The 13,996-nt window shown below is 49.5% G+C and overlaps 1 protein-coding gene across 1 annotated transcript; it reads left to right on the forward strand.

Moving 5' to 3' along the window:
* The first annotated feature begins 9,510 nt into the window (after window positions 1-9,510).
* On the forward strand, window positions 9,511-10,236 carry LOC111519755 (V-type proton ATPase subunit F-like). The gene is made up of 5 exons (XM_023181639.2): window positions 9,511-9,523; window positions 9,600-9,643; window positions 9,699-9,780; window positions 9,838-10,043; window positions 10,103-10,236. Exons 1-5 carry the CDS (start codon window positions 9,511-9,513, stop codon window positions 10,133-10,135), a joined length of 378 nt encoding a protein of 125 aa, XP_023037407.2. The 3' UTR covers window positions 10,136-10,236.
* The last annotated feature ends 3,760 nt before the right edge of the window (window positions 10,237-13,996 follow it).

A 13,996-nucleotide genomic window follows, 5' to 3' on the forward strand; every position in this document is an offset into this window, starting at 1 on the left:
CCGCCGCATCTTATGCACCAGTTTGTCCTATCGACGGGGCTGTTGCACGTTGCCGCCATATGTCCAAATTCTAGGCACCTGTAGCATCTAGACGCCGAAGTGCTTACGCGTACCCTGCATACCGAGTATCCAATCTTCAGGTGGGCTGCTTTCAGGATTGCTTCTGCTACCGCTCCTGGGACACAGATTGTTGCCCTCTGATTTCCTCCGTGCGCTGGGCGCAGACTCTTAACATCTGCGGGAACAATTTTCAGACTCAGCTGGTCGGAGACGGCCTGAACGATTTCCTCCTTGGTGGTTCCGCCATCCATGTCCAGAATCTCCAATCTGGTCAGATTCGATAGTGCCCTTGCCTCGACTTGACCTTCAAGCGCGGATCCTATGTCCTCCTTCAGCTGGGTGACATTCTCTGCTCCTGCTGCGTTTAGTTCCAGTAGGAGGTCTCCTTTGGCGGTACGTCTCACGGAGCGCACGCTTTCGCCCACTGCCTGCAGCTTGGTATCCTGGCTCCTTGTCACCAGCTTTAGCATGTCGCTATATGTCATCCCACTCTTCCGTTGTACCAAAATAGCGGCAGGACGCTTCTTTGGTAGAGTCCGTGTCGGTCGCCTCGTCGTCACTGTCTGCCATGCAGGCTCTGTTTGTGGCACAATTCCCTCGTTGTCGTGCGACGAAAAAGTTTCTCGCGGCCGTCGATTTTTCGGCGAAACGGTATCCGAAGTGTTGGCGGCGGCGGCGACTGCTCTCTGGCGGGGCATCCTAGGCTGCTGTTGCGGCTTCTCCGTTTGTTGCCCTCTGGTGACGAGGGACACTTTAGTGCACTTGGGGCATGCCGCTACTGTTTCCGGGTCGCTATCGCTGCACAGAATGCTACTCACTGCCTGCTGCAATTCTTTAAGTCTGTCGACTTTCTCTCTGAGAGCATTCGTAATGGCTCGCTTGCCTCCCTCCTTTTCTGGCTTGATGCGTTCGGCTATTTCCTCCAGTAACGCTCCCATTTCTGCCAACTCGCTCTTGCCCCTTACTTGTTGCAACTTAGATTTCTTTGGTTGCATCGCGCCGCCTGCTGGAGGACTCTGGGAAACTTCACGCAGCCTCTTTGGCGTATCGGTCACGCCAAACAACTCATTTACTCCTACTCGCTCATGACCGAACAGAGCCTCTATCGCAAGCTGACTGCATGGACTGTCGGCGCAAACAGACTCAGACCAAAGAGCCGGTGCTGAGGCGAGCGCCATTGACTGACGCCGCCCACTTGGCCCCGCCATCAAGGCAGCCGATCTCAAGCCCTCAATGCTTGAAGCCAGGTATTTCCCCCTGGGGTTTTTTGGGAGTTATGCCGCTCCCTGCTCGGCTCCACACAATTCGAATGTCGGTCCGAGTTAATTGAAAATTTAAAAAATTAATTGAATAATTTAAAAAAAAAATTAATTTAAAGAAATTAATTTAAAAAAAATTAATTTAAAAAATTAATTTAAAAAAAATTAATAAAAAAAATTAATTTAAAAAAATTAATAAAAAAAATCAATTTAAAAAAATTAATAAAAAAAATTTTAAAAATTTTCCACAGGGCGGATTTGAACCTGGTGTTTTCGCCTCCAAGACAGAGTGCTTGTCTCTGACAATTAATCTCTATACAAAAAACAAAAAGTACTCCAATTGAAAAATTTTCCACAGGGCGGATTTGAGCCTGGTACTTTCGCCTACAAGGCAGAGTGCTTGTCTTGGGGCCCACAGACCGAGTTTACAGCTGGAGGGCTGAAACACAGCTAGATACTATGGGGGCCCTTAAAAGTATGCCGCACTTTGCGCGATCACTTTAAAGCTCACTTTAAGCTCCGCTTTAAAGCTTTCAGCGATTTCGCGGAGTTGGCAGGTGCCAATGATGGGGCTTTTAAGCCCGGGTTGGCCTGACCAGTGCACAGCTGATACCTGCACCACGAGTCGGCTGTCCAGCTGTGGAAAAAAAGGTGGAAGAAAAAGAAAAACAGAGACCAAAAAATATTTGTGTATGTACGTATATATGTAAATATATATATTAGAAGCGATGGCTCAAACCAGGAGACACTTCAGTTGGTGTTATCGGTGTCGATGATGGTGATAGGGGTGCGACCACCCCACTACTACACACACGCGCGCGAGAGCTGCGAGGAGAGCAATTTACGCCCCTCACCCCCCTGGACGGATGACCGCAGCAGCCCCAGCAGGTTTTAAAACGAAATCGCGACCGGGTGCCTGACGATTCGGGATAACCGTGAGTAGGCCTGCGTAGCCAACACCGTCTCACACTGTCCGCTTTACTTTGCAGATAATACACGTCCCGTAGACTAGCGAAAAAACCGGATTGCAACGGAGCGTCGAATCAGCGTCGTTCCTCTAGCTTCGATGTTTTTCACTTTTTTTCAGTTCGTTCGTGTGTGTGTCTGTGTGTGTGTGTGTGTTGTGTTGTTTTTTTTTTTATTTCTTAGAACTTACAAACGTTTAATACAAAAAAGTTGCAACAATGACAGGGAACATAAGGTGAGAACAAAAAAATAAAAGATAACGGCTACTGCGGGACGACCTGCCGGTATTGCATCGCAGACCGTGGGCTTTAATTTATTGGGCAGACCTTTCCCTCTCCAGCTTCCTAAGTGCCACCATTACGCGCACGGCGAAGGCGCTGGCCGCCTCCCATACGTCTGGATCTGCAATCATCATCCTCGTCAGATTTCTCGCCGTCACCATTTCGCCCATTACATTCTGCAGTCGGCACCGTTCTACTTCGAAGCGAGGGCAGTGCTGGAGCACGTGGCTTGCATCCTCAACAATGCCCGCTCCGCACCATGTGCATTCGTCTGACACGTCGTGGTTGAATCTTTTCAAGTAGCTTCTGAAACAACCGTGGCCGCTCAGGAGCTGTGTGAGGTAAAAGTTCACTGCCCCATGTTTTCTCGAAACCCATGAAGTGATGTCAGGGATCAGAGTGTGAGTCCACCTCCCCTTGGAGGAGGAGTCCCACCTTTCCTGCCATCTGCGCAGACTTGACTGCCATGCCCTCCGATGCTCGAGGCCTCTCTGCTGATTAGTGGTAGAACTGTTAGTTTGCCTCGACGCTGTGAAGGAGGCCGATGCAATTTCAGCGTACTCATCGATGGGCAGCAACCCAGCGATCACCAGTGCGGCGTCATCAGAGATGGTGCGAAAAGCGCTGCACACCCTGATTGCGCTTAAGCGATGCGTCGACTCAAGGCTCCGCCTGTAGGATCTAGTTTCCATCCCCGTTATCCACGAAGGCGCCGCATAGAGTGCAGTCGAACGGATGACGCTGGATAGCAAGAGACGCCGTCCTTGTTTCGGTCCACGCGTGTTTAGTAATATTCTAGAGAGCGATTGCGCTACCGATGCAGCTTTCCTGCTACTGTACTCTAAGTGCTCTCTAAAAGTCAGCCTTGTGTCGATCATGACTCCGAGGTACTTTAGAGCCCGCTTGGAGACAACTGTGGTGTCGCCGACCCTGATGCTGGCAGTCTCCACTCGCTTGCGGCTACTTATGAGTACCGCCTCCGTCTTTTGCGCGGCTAATTGCAGTCCGGCTGCAGAGAGCCATTGGCCAACCTTATTAATCGCCCTGTTGGTTATTTCTTCAGCTGCCGTGAGATCCTTGGCTATCACTACAAGTGCTACGTCGTCTGCGAAGCCAACTATATGGGTGCCAGGGTCGAAATCCAAGCGTAAGACTCCGTCGTACATGACATTCCACAGCAGGGGACCCAAAACAGACCCTTGTGGGACGCCAGCAGATACGACCCTTTCCTCCAAGCCTGCGTCCGTCCAGAAACGTATCCTCCTGTTGCAGAAGTAGCTGGCTACGCACTTGATGAGATAGCTCGGAATCCCGAAGGCCCCAAGCGCTTCCAAGATCCTGTTCCATCTCGCTGAATTAAAGGCGTTTTTGATGTCCAGATTGCCATGATTGCTGTTTCCAGACGCGAGCAGATTATTGCCTCGAGGACTTTGCCAGCTGTGTCGATGAGGCAGATGGGTCTATGAGAAGACGCCTCTCCTTGCGGCTTCCCCGGCTTCGGCAGCAACACCAGGTTTTGTAGTTTCCATCTATCGGGAAAAACACCTTCGCTAAGACACTTGGAGTAAAGCTCTACGAACACGTGTGGGTAGAGCAGCACTGCGAGCTTGAATGCGTTATTGGGGATCGAATCCGGACCTGGTGCCTTTTTGGGCTTCAGACGCCTCACTGTCTCAAGGACCTCGGTTAGCGTACACTCCGCCGAGTGTAGGACTGGAGTCAGGCGGGGCACATGCATTTCTTCGTCGACCACAGGGAAAAGTCCGTCGACAATTGAACGTACCGCTTGCGCATCCGTTGGGGGTGGGTTTCTACTGGAGTTTAAACGCTTGACCACTAGCTGGTAGGCCTTGCCCCAGGGGTCGTGCTCAGCAGAGTCGCACAGAGCGAGGAAACATTCACGTTTGCTGGAACGGATCGCAATCTTGAGCATATTCCGACGTCTCTTATACTCCAGGCCCAGGGCCTCGAAGTTTGTCGAACCACGTGCGCGCTGATAGAGACGCCTTGCGCGAAGGCAGGATCTCCTAGCTTCAGCGACAGCGTCATTCCACCAAAAGACTGGGGTGTGGTGGCGTGTGTATGTGCCACTCTGAGACATGCTAGCCTCGCATGCCTCTACTATCCGTGCCATTACGGAATTTGCGGCGTCTTCCGCGCTCATGTTGTCCCTAACGCTTAGGCCCTCCAGGTTGTGGCCAAAGACCTGCGAGTTAAGGGTTTCGGCCTTAAAAACCCTTCGAAAATGCTGCGTCCTAGGGAGCGGTTGCCTGCTGTCGCCAATGGTGAAGGTGATGACTTCATGGTCACTCGCCGAGTATGTTGATCCCACGTGCCATGTGGCTGAGGCGGCGATACTGTCGCTGGCAAAAGAAAGATCCACAATAGATCCTGTGCCGGACCTTCTGAAGGTATTCTCGGAGCCAACATTTAGCAAGGAGATGTTAAGATTGGCGAAAGCTTCCAGCAGCAATCTACCTCGAGCGTCAGAGCGTGTACTTCCCCATTCGACTGACCAAGCATTAAAGTCGCCACCTATAATCACTCCTTGTCGTCCTCTAATGTTATCGGCGATTTTGTCTACCGTCCGGCCAAACTGCTCCAGGGTTAAGCTAGGCGCGAGATAGCAGCTGTAGAGCCAATAACTGCCAAACCTCGCTCTCACAAATCCATCCTCGCGTAGAATGTCCTGCAATACGCCGTCGCTGCTACCACAACACCAAACCGCTGCTCTACCGCTCGAGTCCTTGGCCCAGCAGGGACCTGTGCCGGTTTTATAAGGTTCGCTTAGCAGGGCTATATCCGCTCGTATCTCCCGAACAGTCTGCTGCAGCAGGTCTTGGGCTGCGATGCAGTGATTCAGGTTTAACTGCAGGATCTTCAGGGCTGGCTGAGTCATTGGAGGTCATTGGGGGTCCTCGATTCGCCTGTAGCTGGGCATAGACGGCTACCCGCAAGGTGATTTGTTGGGCTTAGGTCCTGTGCAACGCAGAGGAAGCAGTGCGGTTCTATAGAGGGACAGACAGCTGCCTTGTGGCCTGCTACACCACACTTGAAGCAACAGTTTGATCTGTCCACCTTGCTAGGGCACTTCGCGGCGACGTGACCAGTAGCTAGGCACTTGAAGCAGCGCAAAGGCCGCTGCTCGAGTTCTCTGATGCGGCAGTTTGCCCAGCCTATCTCTACGCGACCAAGTTCGATGAGCGTCCGGGTCACAGACTCAGGTGCGCTCACAATTGCCGTCTGGTAATTCCGGAGACCTGTCCGAAGGCTTTTGACGGTTAGCGCGTTTACGTCTACCTTAGCTTGCGAGGATAACTTCGTTAGAAGCTCCTCAGGGGTCACCGCTGCATCTAGGTTGTAGATTGCTACCGTCCTAAGCTGTGTGAGGGCCTTCACATCGGCTTTTGCACCCAGCACTTGGGTGATGTCATCCTGGAGCGATTTTATGCTCGTAGCAGAGTCCTTGCGAAGCTCCAGTAGCAGCGCGTCTTTAGCTGTGCGACGTACTCTGGAGACATGCTCACGGACGTGGATTAGTTTATCATCCGTACGCCTGGTCACCATCGTTAGGACTTGGCTATAGCTAAGCCCGCTGCTGGCCTCGATCAGAATTGCATCCGGTCTATGCCTGATTCTGGGTTTGGCCTGCTTCGAGGAGCCACCACGTCGAGGCTTTGGTGGACCGACTGTTTTCCATCCTTGGTTGTCCTCGGATGATCCATGATCCGCGATTGTGAGGTGCGGTTTATCTCCTTGAGGAGTAGGTGACTCCTGCTGCTGCTGCTGGGGATCCACAGGGTGCCGTTTTTTTGGACGCTGCTTTGATGCGTGAGCACTCGGCTGCCGCAGTTGCTTTCCAGCTGGTTCAGACGAAAATGGTGCCTTGCCTTCTCGCTTTGCCAGTGGTGAAGTCTGAGTGGGCCGGGAAAGCATGGTCGTGGGGGACATTTCATCGGTCTGCTGCCCACGACTGGCACGCTCAGGTGGCGCCTTCGAGCAATTGGGACACGCCTCCAATGGAACTGTCTCGGTCGGGTGCCCGCTGAGCCGGGAGCTGACTTCCGCATGCAGCTCTTTCAGCCTCTCCACTTTTTCGCGAAGGGCGTTGGTGATGGCCCGCTTGCCACCTTCCTTCTCGGGCTTGATCCTCTCCGAGATCTCCTCCAACAGTACGCCCATTTCCGCTAGCTCATTGCAGACAGGCTGCAATTTTGACCTTTTCGATGGGGCACATTCGTTAGCATTTGCTGCTTCTCCGTCTGGACTCATGGCGTCCCTAGATCTCTTTGGAGTGTCCTCCTGCTGGCTAGCAGCCGCTCGCAAAGGCAACTCACTATGGATTGGAGGCGAATGTAGCAGCAATCTACTACGCCCAAACACCATTTGCTCCTCGCCGACCATTTCCTACAGCCTGACGACCAGGTATTTCCCCCTGGTGGGCGTTGGGAGTTATACCGCTCCGGCTCGGCTTCTTTTAGATAATACAGGCAGTCAGCGGGAATATGGGCCACTCGGTGTGCAATGGACGGATAAACAAAACAACAAAAAAAAAAAAAAAAATTATAAAATAAAAATAAATTTTTTTTTTTGAATCCAAGATTACCCGCCGCGGATTTGAACCCCTACCGTGCCTAGGAGTATCGCAGAAAAAAACCACTAGTATTGATCAAATTTCAACTCTAAAAGAATTTGAAATTTAATTTTAATTCTAAATCCTCACAGCGGAGTCGAACCAGGTACTTGGAGGCCCGCGTCCGAAAGAAAAAATAAAAATGCTCCAAATTTATTTAAAATTTCTTCGCTCCACTCAGCGGATTTGAACCAGGTACCAGGCGATGAGAGGCAGCACCGCTGCCAGATACGCCACCGCTTACGTCACCAAGCCTTAGGCTGGTGCGCTGCTATGCTGCTAGTCTGGTGGGAGGTGATCGAGAACCCCGGCTTAGAAGTTTTGCGGTGAAAGCTCGACTTCCAAATGATGACCCTGGAGAGCTTTCGAGACCAGCTTGGCAGGTCCGCCAACATCTGGTTTTCGTACCAATTGTGTATTTACTTACAGCGTGCTATTTATCAAAAGGTGCGACTGGCACCCCACTAACACCAATACGGAGGAAAAGTTGGGTGATGCAGAGAGGAGGCGCCCCGCACCCCTCCAACCACCAAAAGACCGACGCGGCGGGAGGCCGGGAAAAAAAAAATTATGTTTTAATTTTCCACTTGCGATGCAGACTGGCGGCCGGCGAAACGTAGGTAACAACAAGAGTTGACTGCTACACTAACAAACTATTATGTTGCAGGACTACGAGATTACAAGCACGGATAAGACGGGAATTTTACAGAAAAAACCGGGACGCGACGAAGTACACATTCCACTCTCTCACAGTCACAGTCACAGTCTCTCTGTGTGTGTGTGTGTGTGTGTGTGTGTGTGTGTGACTGTGGGGTAGAGGATATACAGTTGGCCAGACATGGTATTTGCAGTCTTTCAACAGAGCCTAAAAGTATGCAACGCCCAGAAACGTAATGAAACGTAAGACAATGTTGCTGTTGGTAGTCAATAAAGTAAATAAAACCGGTAGAAACATAAAATGCCGGTTGTGATGGGGAGTGTGGGACTGACTAACTGTGGCGATGACTGCGGCATTAGCAATGTGTGGAAAAAGGTCAGCAGGCCAACACTTATACCGATTAGTTGGAATGGGATGGGATCGATTGGGATGGGTTGCCATTCCATTGGTTTTGTTGATATTCGAATGCAGTACAAATTATATTGGTTTCTGTTGTGTTTTGGTGCCTCTACAAATAGAAATGACAGTTTTGCCACTTAATGCATAAGTTCAATGCACCTCCGTATGTGAGTGTCATACTCATGCATATACATATATAGTACATGTAAGTGCAGCCCTGCTTTTGTCTGTCAATTAACTGCAAATGTCAGGGGCTGACTTCAAAGCATTAATGATAATTAGTTATGCCACACGACAGCAACAACGACAGCAACAAGAAATTGGTTATTGATACGTAAACAATTAGAGCTGATTTGAAAAATGCCCGAGATGGAGAGTGGATTAGAGGTCTTGAGTCTTTGAGTTTTTGAGTTCGAGTTCAAGTGGCAACATGGTTGTGCTGGCTGTTTTTTTGTTGAAAGTTTTGTTACAACAATTAGCCAAATGTATGGCTTAGTTTTGTATGCCTTTTTGTATTTTGTTGTTGCCACATACCACATGCACGATATATGTGTATGTAACGCAAATGAGTTAACAAAGTCAAAGCGAAAATGAACCAGCAATCATGGTGCACATGACACTTAAACGACAGACCGCAAAAGACAATTGGACTAGGGCGACCTATGTGGCGTATGCGTAATATGTGTGGGAGGGTAACATTTTACCATTGCCATTGTTAAGCCCTTTTTGAGAAGTTATCTAATCCAATTAGGAACTGTCGCAGCATTAAATTTTAAGCTAAACATTACGTCAGCAGTATATAGAAAGGAGCATACACACAATGGCACACTCGCACACACACACACACTCTCACCATTTGCAGTTGTTTTCGATTAAGTTTTTGAGAGGCAACTGACAAAAATTCGTTATAAAATTGCATTGGATTGGACGGCAACAGCAAGAGCAACAAAGCAAACATTTTAAACAATTATAAAACTTGTTTTACGCTTGACAAAACTACAAACAACAACAGCTTCAGCAAAAGTGCAGCCAAACGATTCGCCATCAAATGCGGCGTGGCTGTCAAGTGCAGTGCCAGTGCTGCCCCCTCTCCATCAACCACTTTTCGCTAGATTTGTACCCCTCTGCAATGGTTAAACTACTGCACTTTCCATTACCATTTCACTCTAAAAAAGCACTTTTGTCATCCATTGCTCACTTTGAGTAGCCAAAAATCTGTGAATCATCAGAATTTATTTAATCAAAAATTTAGGAATGCCTTCTAAGAGTGCTTTGACTATTAGTTTCCCATATTTGTAATTAATTGAATTTAGTTTCATTTTACTTGGCAATCATGTGACAAGAATCAGTATCTTTTGATAAACTGATTGCTATTATTGGCGATGAAGTAAAGTTCTGAAATCAACGAATAGCCAACTTGTAAAGTCTTGCTCTATTTTTAGGATACTTGTGTTGGATTTCTGCTTGGCTGCATTGGTGAAGTAAACAAGAGTTTGGAGTCCAACTTTATGGTTGTTTTAAGAGGCAAGTATGAGATGATATCCAGCTAAATGCTAGAATTACATATTTTTGTTCTCTCAGATACTACAGCCGAGGAGATTGAGGCTTGCTTTAAGCGTTTTGTGGGCCGTTCGGATATTGGCATTATATTGATTAATCAAATATATGCGGATATGATACGTAAAACAATCGATGCCCATACAATGGCCATACCAACTGTATTGGAAATACCATCACAACAACATCCTTATGATCCTAGCAAGGATTCCATTTTAAAATTAGTAAATGTAAGTGTATCTATGCGATTAAGTAAGTGCTTATGCTATTTGATACTGTATTTGCCTAGGGCATCTTTAAGTCACCTGCCAGGAAAAAGTAAGGCATTAACTTTTCGTAAATTAAAAATTTATACGAATTTTTGGCGTTTTAAGAAAATTGTCAAAAATAAATAAAAAGAAATACAAAAATAAGAAAAGAAAGAAACTAACAGAAGAAAAGGAAAATATTACAAAAAAAAAAACAAGGAACATGCTGAAAAGAGGAAACTCAGAAAGCGTTACGCTTGCAACAAAATTGAAAACAGCAACCGCAACCCCAGCAACAGCAACAGCAGCAACAACAAAGTGAAGTAAAACGATACAAATAAGCGCTGAAAATGCCAATACATGGCACAAAATGCAAGACGAAAACCAAAGCCAAACAAAAGAAATAAAATTGAAAACACAATACAAAATAAAAACTCTTAAAAAGACAGCGCACATTTGATACAATTTACGTTGCAAGTGCCAGGCATCTACTATGAAAGGAGGTGGATGATAGAAGTGGGCAGGGGAGAGGGGAGGGCAGAGCCTTCTTAGGGACTGCTTAGCGCAACAAAAGCATGCGAAAACAATATTTGTGCAAAGTATTTTGCGCCAACTTTTCGCACCAAGAAGTTAACGGGATGGCATTCTGAAAGTTGTGCGTTAGCAAGAAGTTTCCTATTGTCTGTGTATTTTTTTTTTTTTTTTTTTTTTTTTTTTTTTTTTTAATTCATTTATTACATAAATAACAACAAAATATATATATATTACAAATTTAAAGCTGCAAATACGTATAGGGGGGGTTTCTGCGGGACGTCCCATGGGGAATTGCTTCGCAAAAACCTATAACCCTTTACGTATGGCCATTTCTTTCACGTTCTGCCTTTCTTAGGCTGATTCCCACGAAGCCTGTAAAGCTGCTCACTGCTTCCCACGCCGCCGCGTCTGCCAGCATTGTGGGCACCAGGTTCTCGGTAGTCAGCACAGTGCCGACCGTTTCCTCCAGGAGCCGCCGTTGACTAGTGAATCGCCTGCATGCGAAGAGGGCGTGTTCCGCGTCCTCTACCATTCCTTCACCACATGTCAGGCAGTACGGCTCAGCCTCGTGTCCGAATCTGTGGAGATAGGATCTGAAACAGCCATGTCCTGTGATGAACTGTGTCAGATGGAAAGTCGCCTGTCCATGCTTCCGTTCAATCCATGGCCTGATCGTGGGGATAAGGGTGTGGGTCCACCTACCCTTGCTAGATGAATCCCATCGCTCTTGCCAGATGGCTAAGCTTTGCATCCTTGCGTCGTCGCTAGCTGTCCGCTTTGGTGTACCGTTCCTCTTTGCGTCCGCGATGTTCCTGGCCTCGTCCGCAAGTAAGTTGATGGGGATCATGCCTGCAACCACCAGCGCAGCATCCTCAGAGACCGTCCTAAAACCGCTGCAGACCCTTAGCGCGCAGAGACGGTAGGTAGCGGTAATGCCCCTACTGTACGCCGTAGTGTGTATGGCGTTGGCCCAGATTTGTGCCGCATACAAAATGACCGATTTCAGCACACTCATCAGGAGTAGTCTCCGCTCCTGTTTCGGTCCTCTCGTGTTCAGCATTAGCCTCGATAACGCCTGTCCTGTGCTCGCTGCTTTCCGTTGAACGTTCTCCAAATGCTCTCTGAAGCATAGACGGGTGTCTAGCCACACGCCCAGGTACCGGATGGCTCGCTTTGAGGTGATTGTGGAACCTTCTACTTGCACTGAGGCATGCTCAACTGTTTTCCTACTGCTGATCAGAACCGCCTCCGTTTTTTCGGCTGCCAGGGCTAGGCCAACCGACTGAAGCCACCGCGTGATGCTGGCTATAGCTTGCGAGGCCACTGATTCTGCCTTCTCCAGCTCCTTGGCAACAACAACAATAGCCACGTCGTCAGCATATCCGATGGCTTCGCAACCTGGCGGGAGTGGGAGACGCAGCACTCCGTCGTACATCAGGTTCCAAAGAAGCGGACCCAGAACCGAGCCTTGTGGTACTCCAGCAGACACATAACGACTCTTAGGGCCGTCGGAGGTGCCGTATCTCAGGATCCTCTGCCTAAAAAAGCTCCGAATGATGGCAAGGAGGTACGGGGGGACGCCGAGATCATGAATGGTACTGAGTATGCAGCTCCAATCCGCAGTGTTGAAGGCGTTCTTTACGTCAAGCGTGACAACAAGGCAGTACTGTTTGGAGCCTCCTTTCCATCTTGTTCCTTCGATGGCGCTGCTGGCAATGCCAACCACCTTGCTGACTGCGTCAATGGTGGATCTTGCCTTGCGAAAACCGAATTGGTTGGCTGAGAGACCGCCGCACTCGCTGACGTAAGCGTTCAGTCTCGTTCCGATGAGACCTTCAAACACCTTGCCTATAGAGTCCACCAGGCAAATCGGTCTATAGGAGGGCGAATCTGTAGGCTTCCCAGGCTTTGGGAGAAGGGCCAACTTCTGGATCTTCCATTGCTCGGGGAAGACTCCCTCGGTGAGGCAGCGGTTGAAGACGGCTGCGAAGACTTCTGGTCGTAGAGTCAGGGCCAGTTTAACGGCGCGGTTTGGGATCCGATCTGGACCGGGTGCTTTGCCGAGTTGGAGCGACTTGGCCGCCACCAGGACTTCATCCGACGAGATCGCATCAATGGTGTGTGAAGCTGGAACTGGGTGCTGAGCTATGCTTGGGGAAACCGGGCGATTGGGGAATAGGCCGTCGATAATTTGAGAGACTTCTTCAGCGTCAGATGGGATGAGCTGGCGGTTTGCATGTATCCGCTTGACCACTATTTTGTATGCTCTTCCCCATGGGTCGTGTTCTGCGGAGTCACACAGCTGCAAATAAACTTCCCTTTTCGCAGAAAGGATGGCCTTCTTGAGGGACCTTCTAGCCGAGCTGTAATGGGCGTGGTGGTGTGTCCAGTCCGAGTCCATGCGCTTCCTTGCTCGTTGGTATTTCCTTCTTGCAGCCATACAGGATCTCCTCAAAACTGCAATTTCTCCGTTCCACCAGAATACTGGTTTGTGGTGGCTTCTGAATGGTCTGGATTGGGCCATACTTGCCGTGCTGGCAGCAGCCAACATACTGCAGGCTTCGTTCGCCATTTCTTGTGCCGTGGTTGCTGTGAGACTTTGCCGGGTCAGCATTGAAGAGAACGCCTGGGGGTCCAGCGTGTCTTCTTTGAAGGGCATGTCGATAGGGAGGGGGTGCGCTGCGTGCTGTCGTCTGTCCGTTTCACGGCCTATAGTAACACAGATCGCCTCATGGTCGCTCGCCGTGTAACAATTATCCAGTTTCCAGGCTGATGTCCTCGCAAGGCCACTGCTTACGTACGTAAGATCTATCACTGATCCCCTTCCAGCCCGATTGAACGTGTTTTGGGTGCCATGGTTCAATAGTTCGACGTCTAGGGAGGCAAAAGCGTCGAGCAAAGCGCGGCCTCGCGCGTTTGTGGAGGAGCTTCCCCATTCCTGTGCCCATGCGTTGAAGTCTCCCGCGATTATGGTGGGGCTGTGTGTCCTTACGTCGGTCGTCAGTTCATCTAGCGCCTTGCAGAAGTCCGTAAGGCACAGACTGGGCGGCAAGTAGCAACTGTACAGCCATATCCCTTTGACCTGTGCCCTGATGAAGTGCTCGCCAGCTAGCCTGGAAAGGAGCTGCGAGGGCGGGTTGCCACATGCCCAGATGGCGGCCTTGCCCGACGTGCTATACGCCCAATTGGGTGAGGTTTTCCTGCGGAATGGTTCGCTGATTACTGCCGCGTCAGATTTGGTCTCTCGCACCCGCTGCTTAAGTAGTTCGTGGGCGGCCTCGCAGTGGTTTAAGTTTAGCTGGGTAAAGCTAAACATTTCGTCTTGGTCGAGACGACTTCATGGGCCCAGCCTGCGTTATTGAGGGGCACAGCTGGCTGCCTGCTACGTGTTTTCGCTCGGT

This window comes from Drosophila willistoni, unplaced genomic scaffold (assembly GCF_018902025.1).
Source record: "Drosophila willistoni isolate 14030-0811.24 unplaced genomic scaffold, UCI_dwil_1.1 Seg50.1, whole genome shotgun sequence".
Lineage (NCBI taxonomy): Eukaryota > Metazoa > Arthropoda > Insecta > Diptera > Drosophilidae > Drosophila > Drosophila willistoni.

Excerpts from the sequence above, each read along its gene's own strand:
- LOC111519755 (XM_023181639.2), top strand. Across the intron at positions 9,644-9,698 it reads TTGCTATTATTGGCGATGAA|GATACTTGTGTTGGATTTCT; the intron begins GTAAAGTTCTGA and ends CTCTATTTTTAG. Across the intron at positions 10,044-10,102 it reads CCATTTTAAAATTAGTAAAT|GGCATCTTTAAGTCACCTGC; the intron begins GTAAGTGTATCT and ends GTATTTGCCTAG.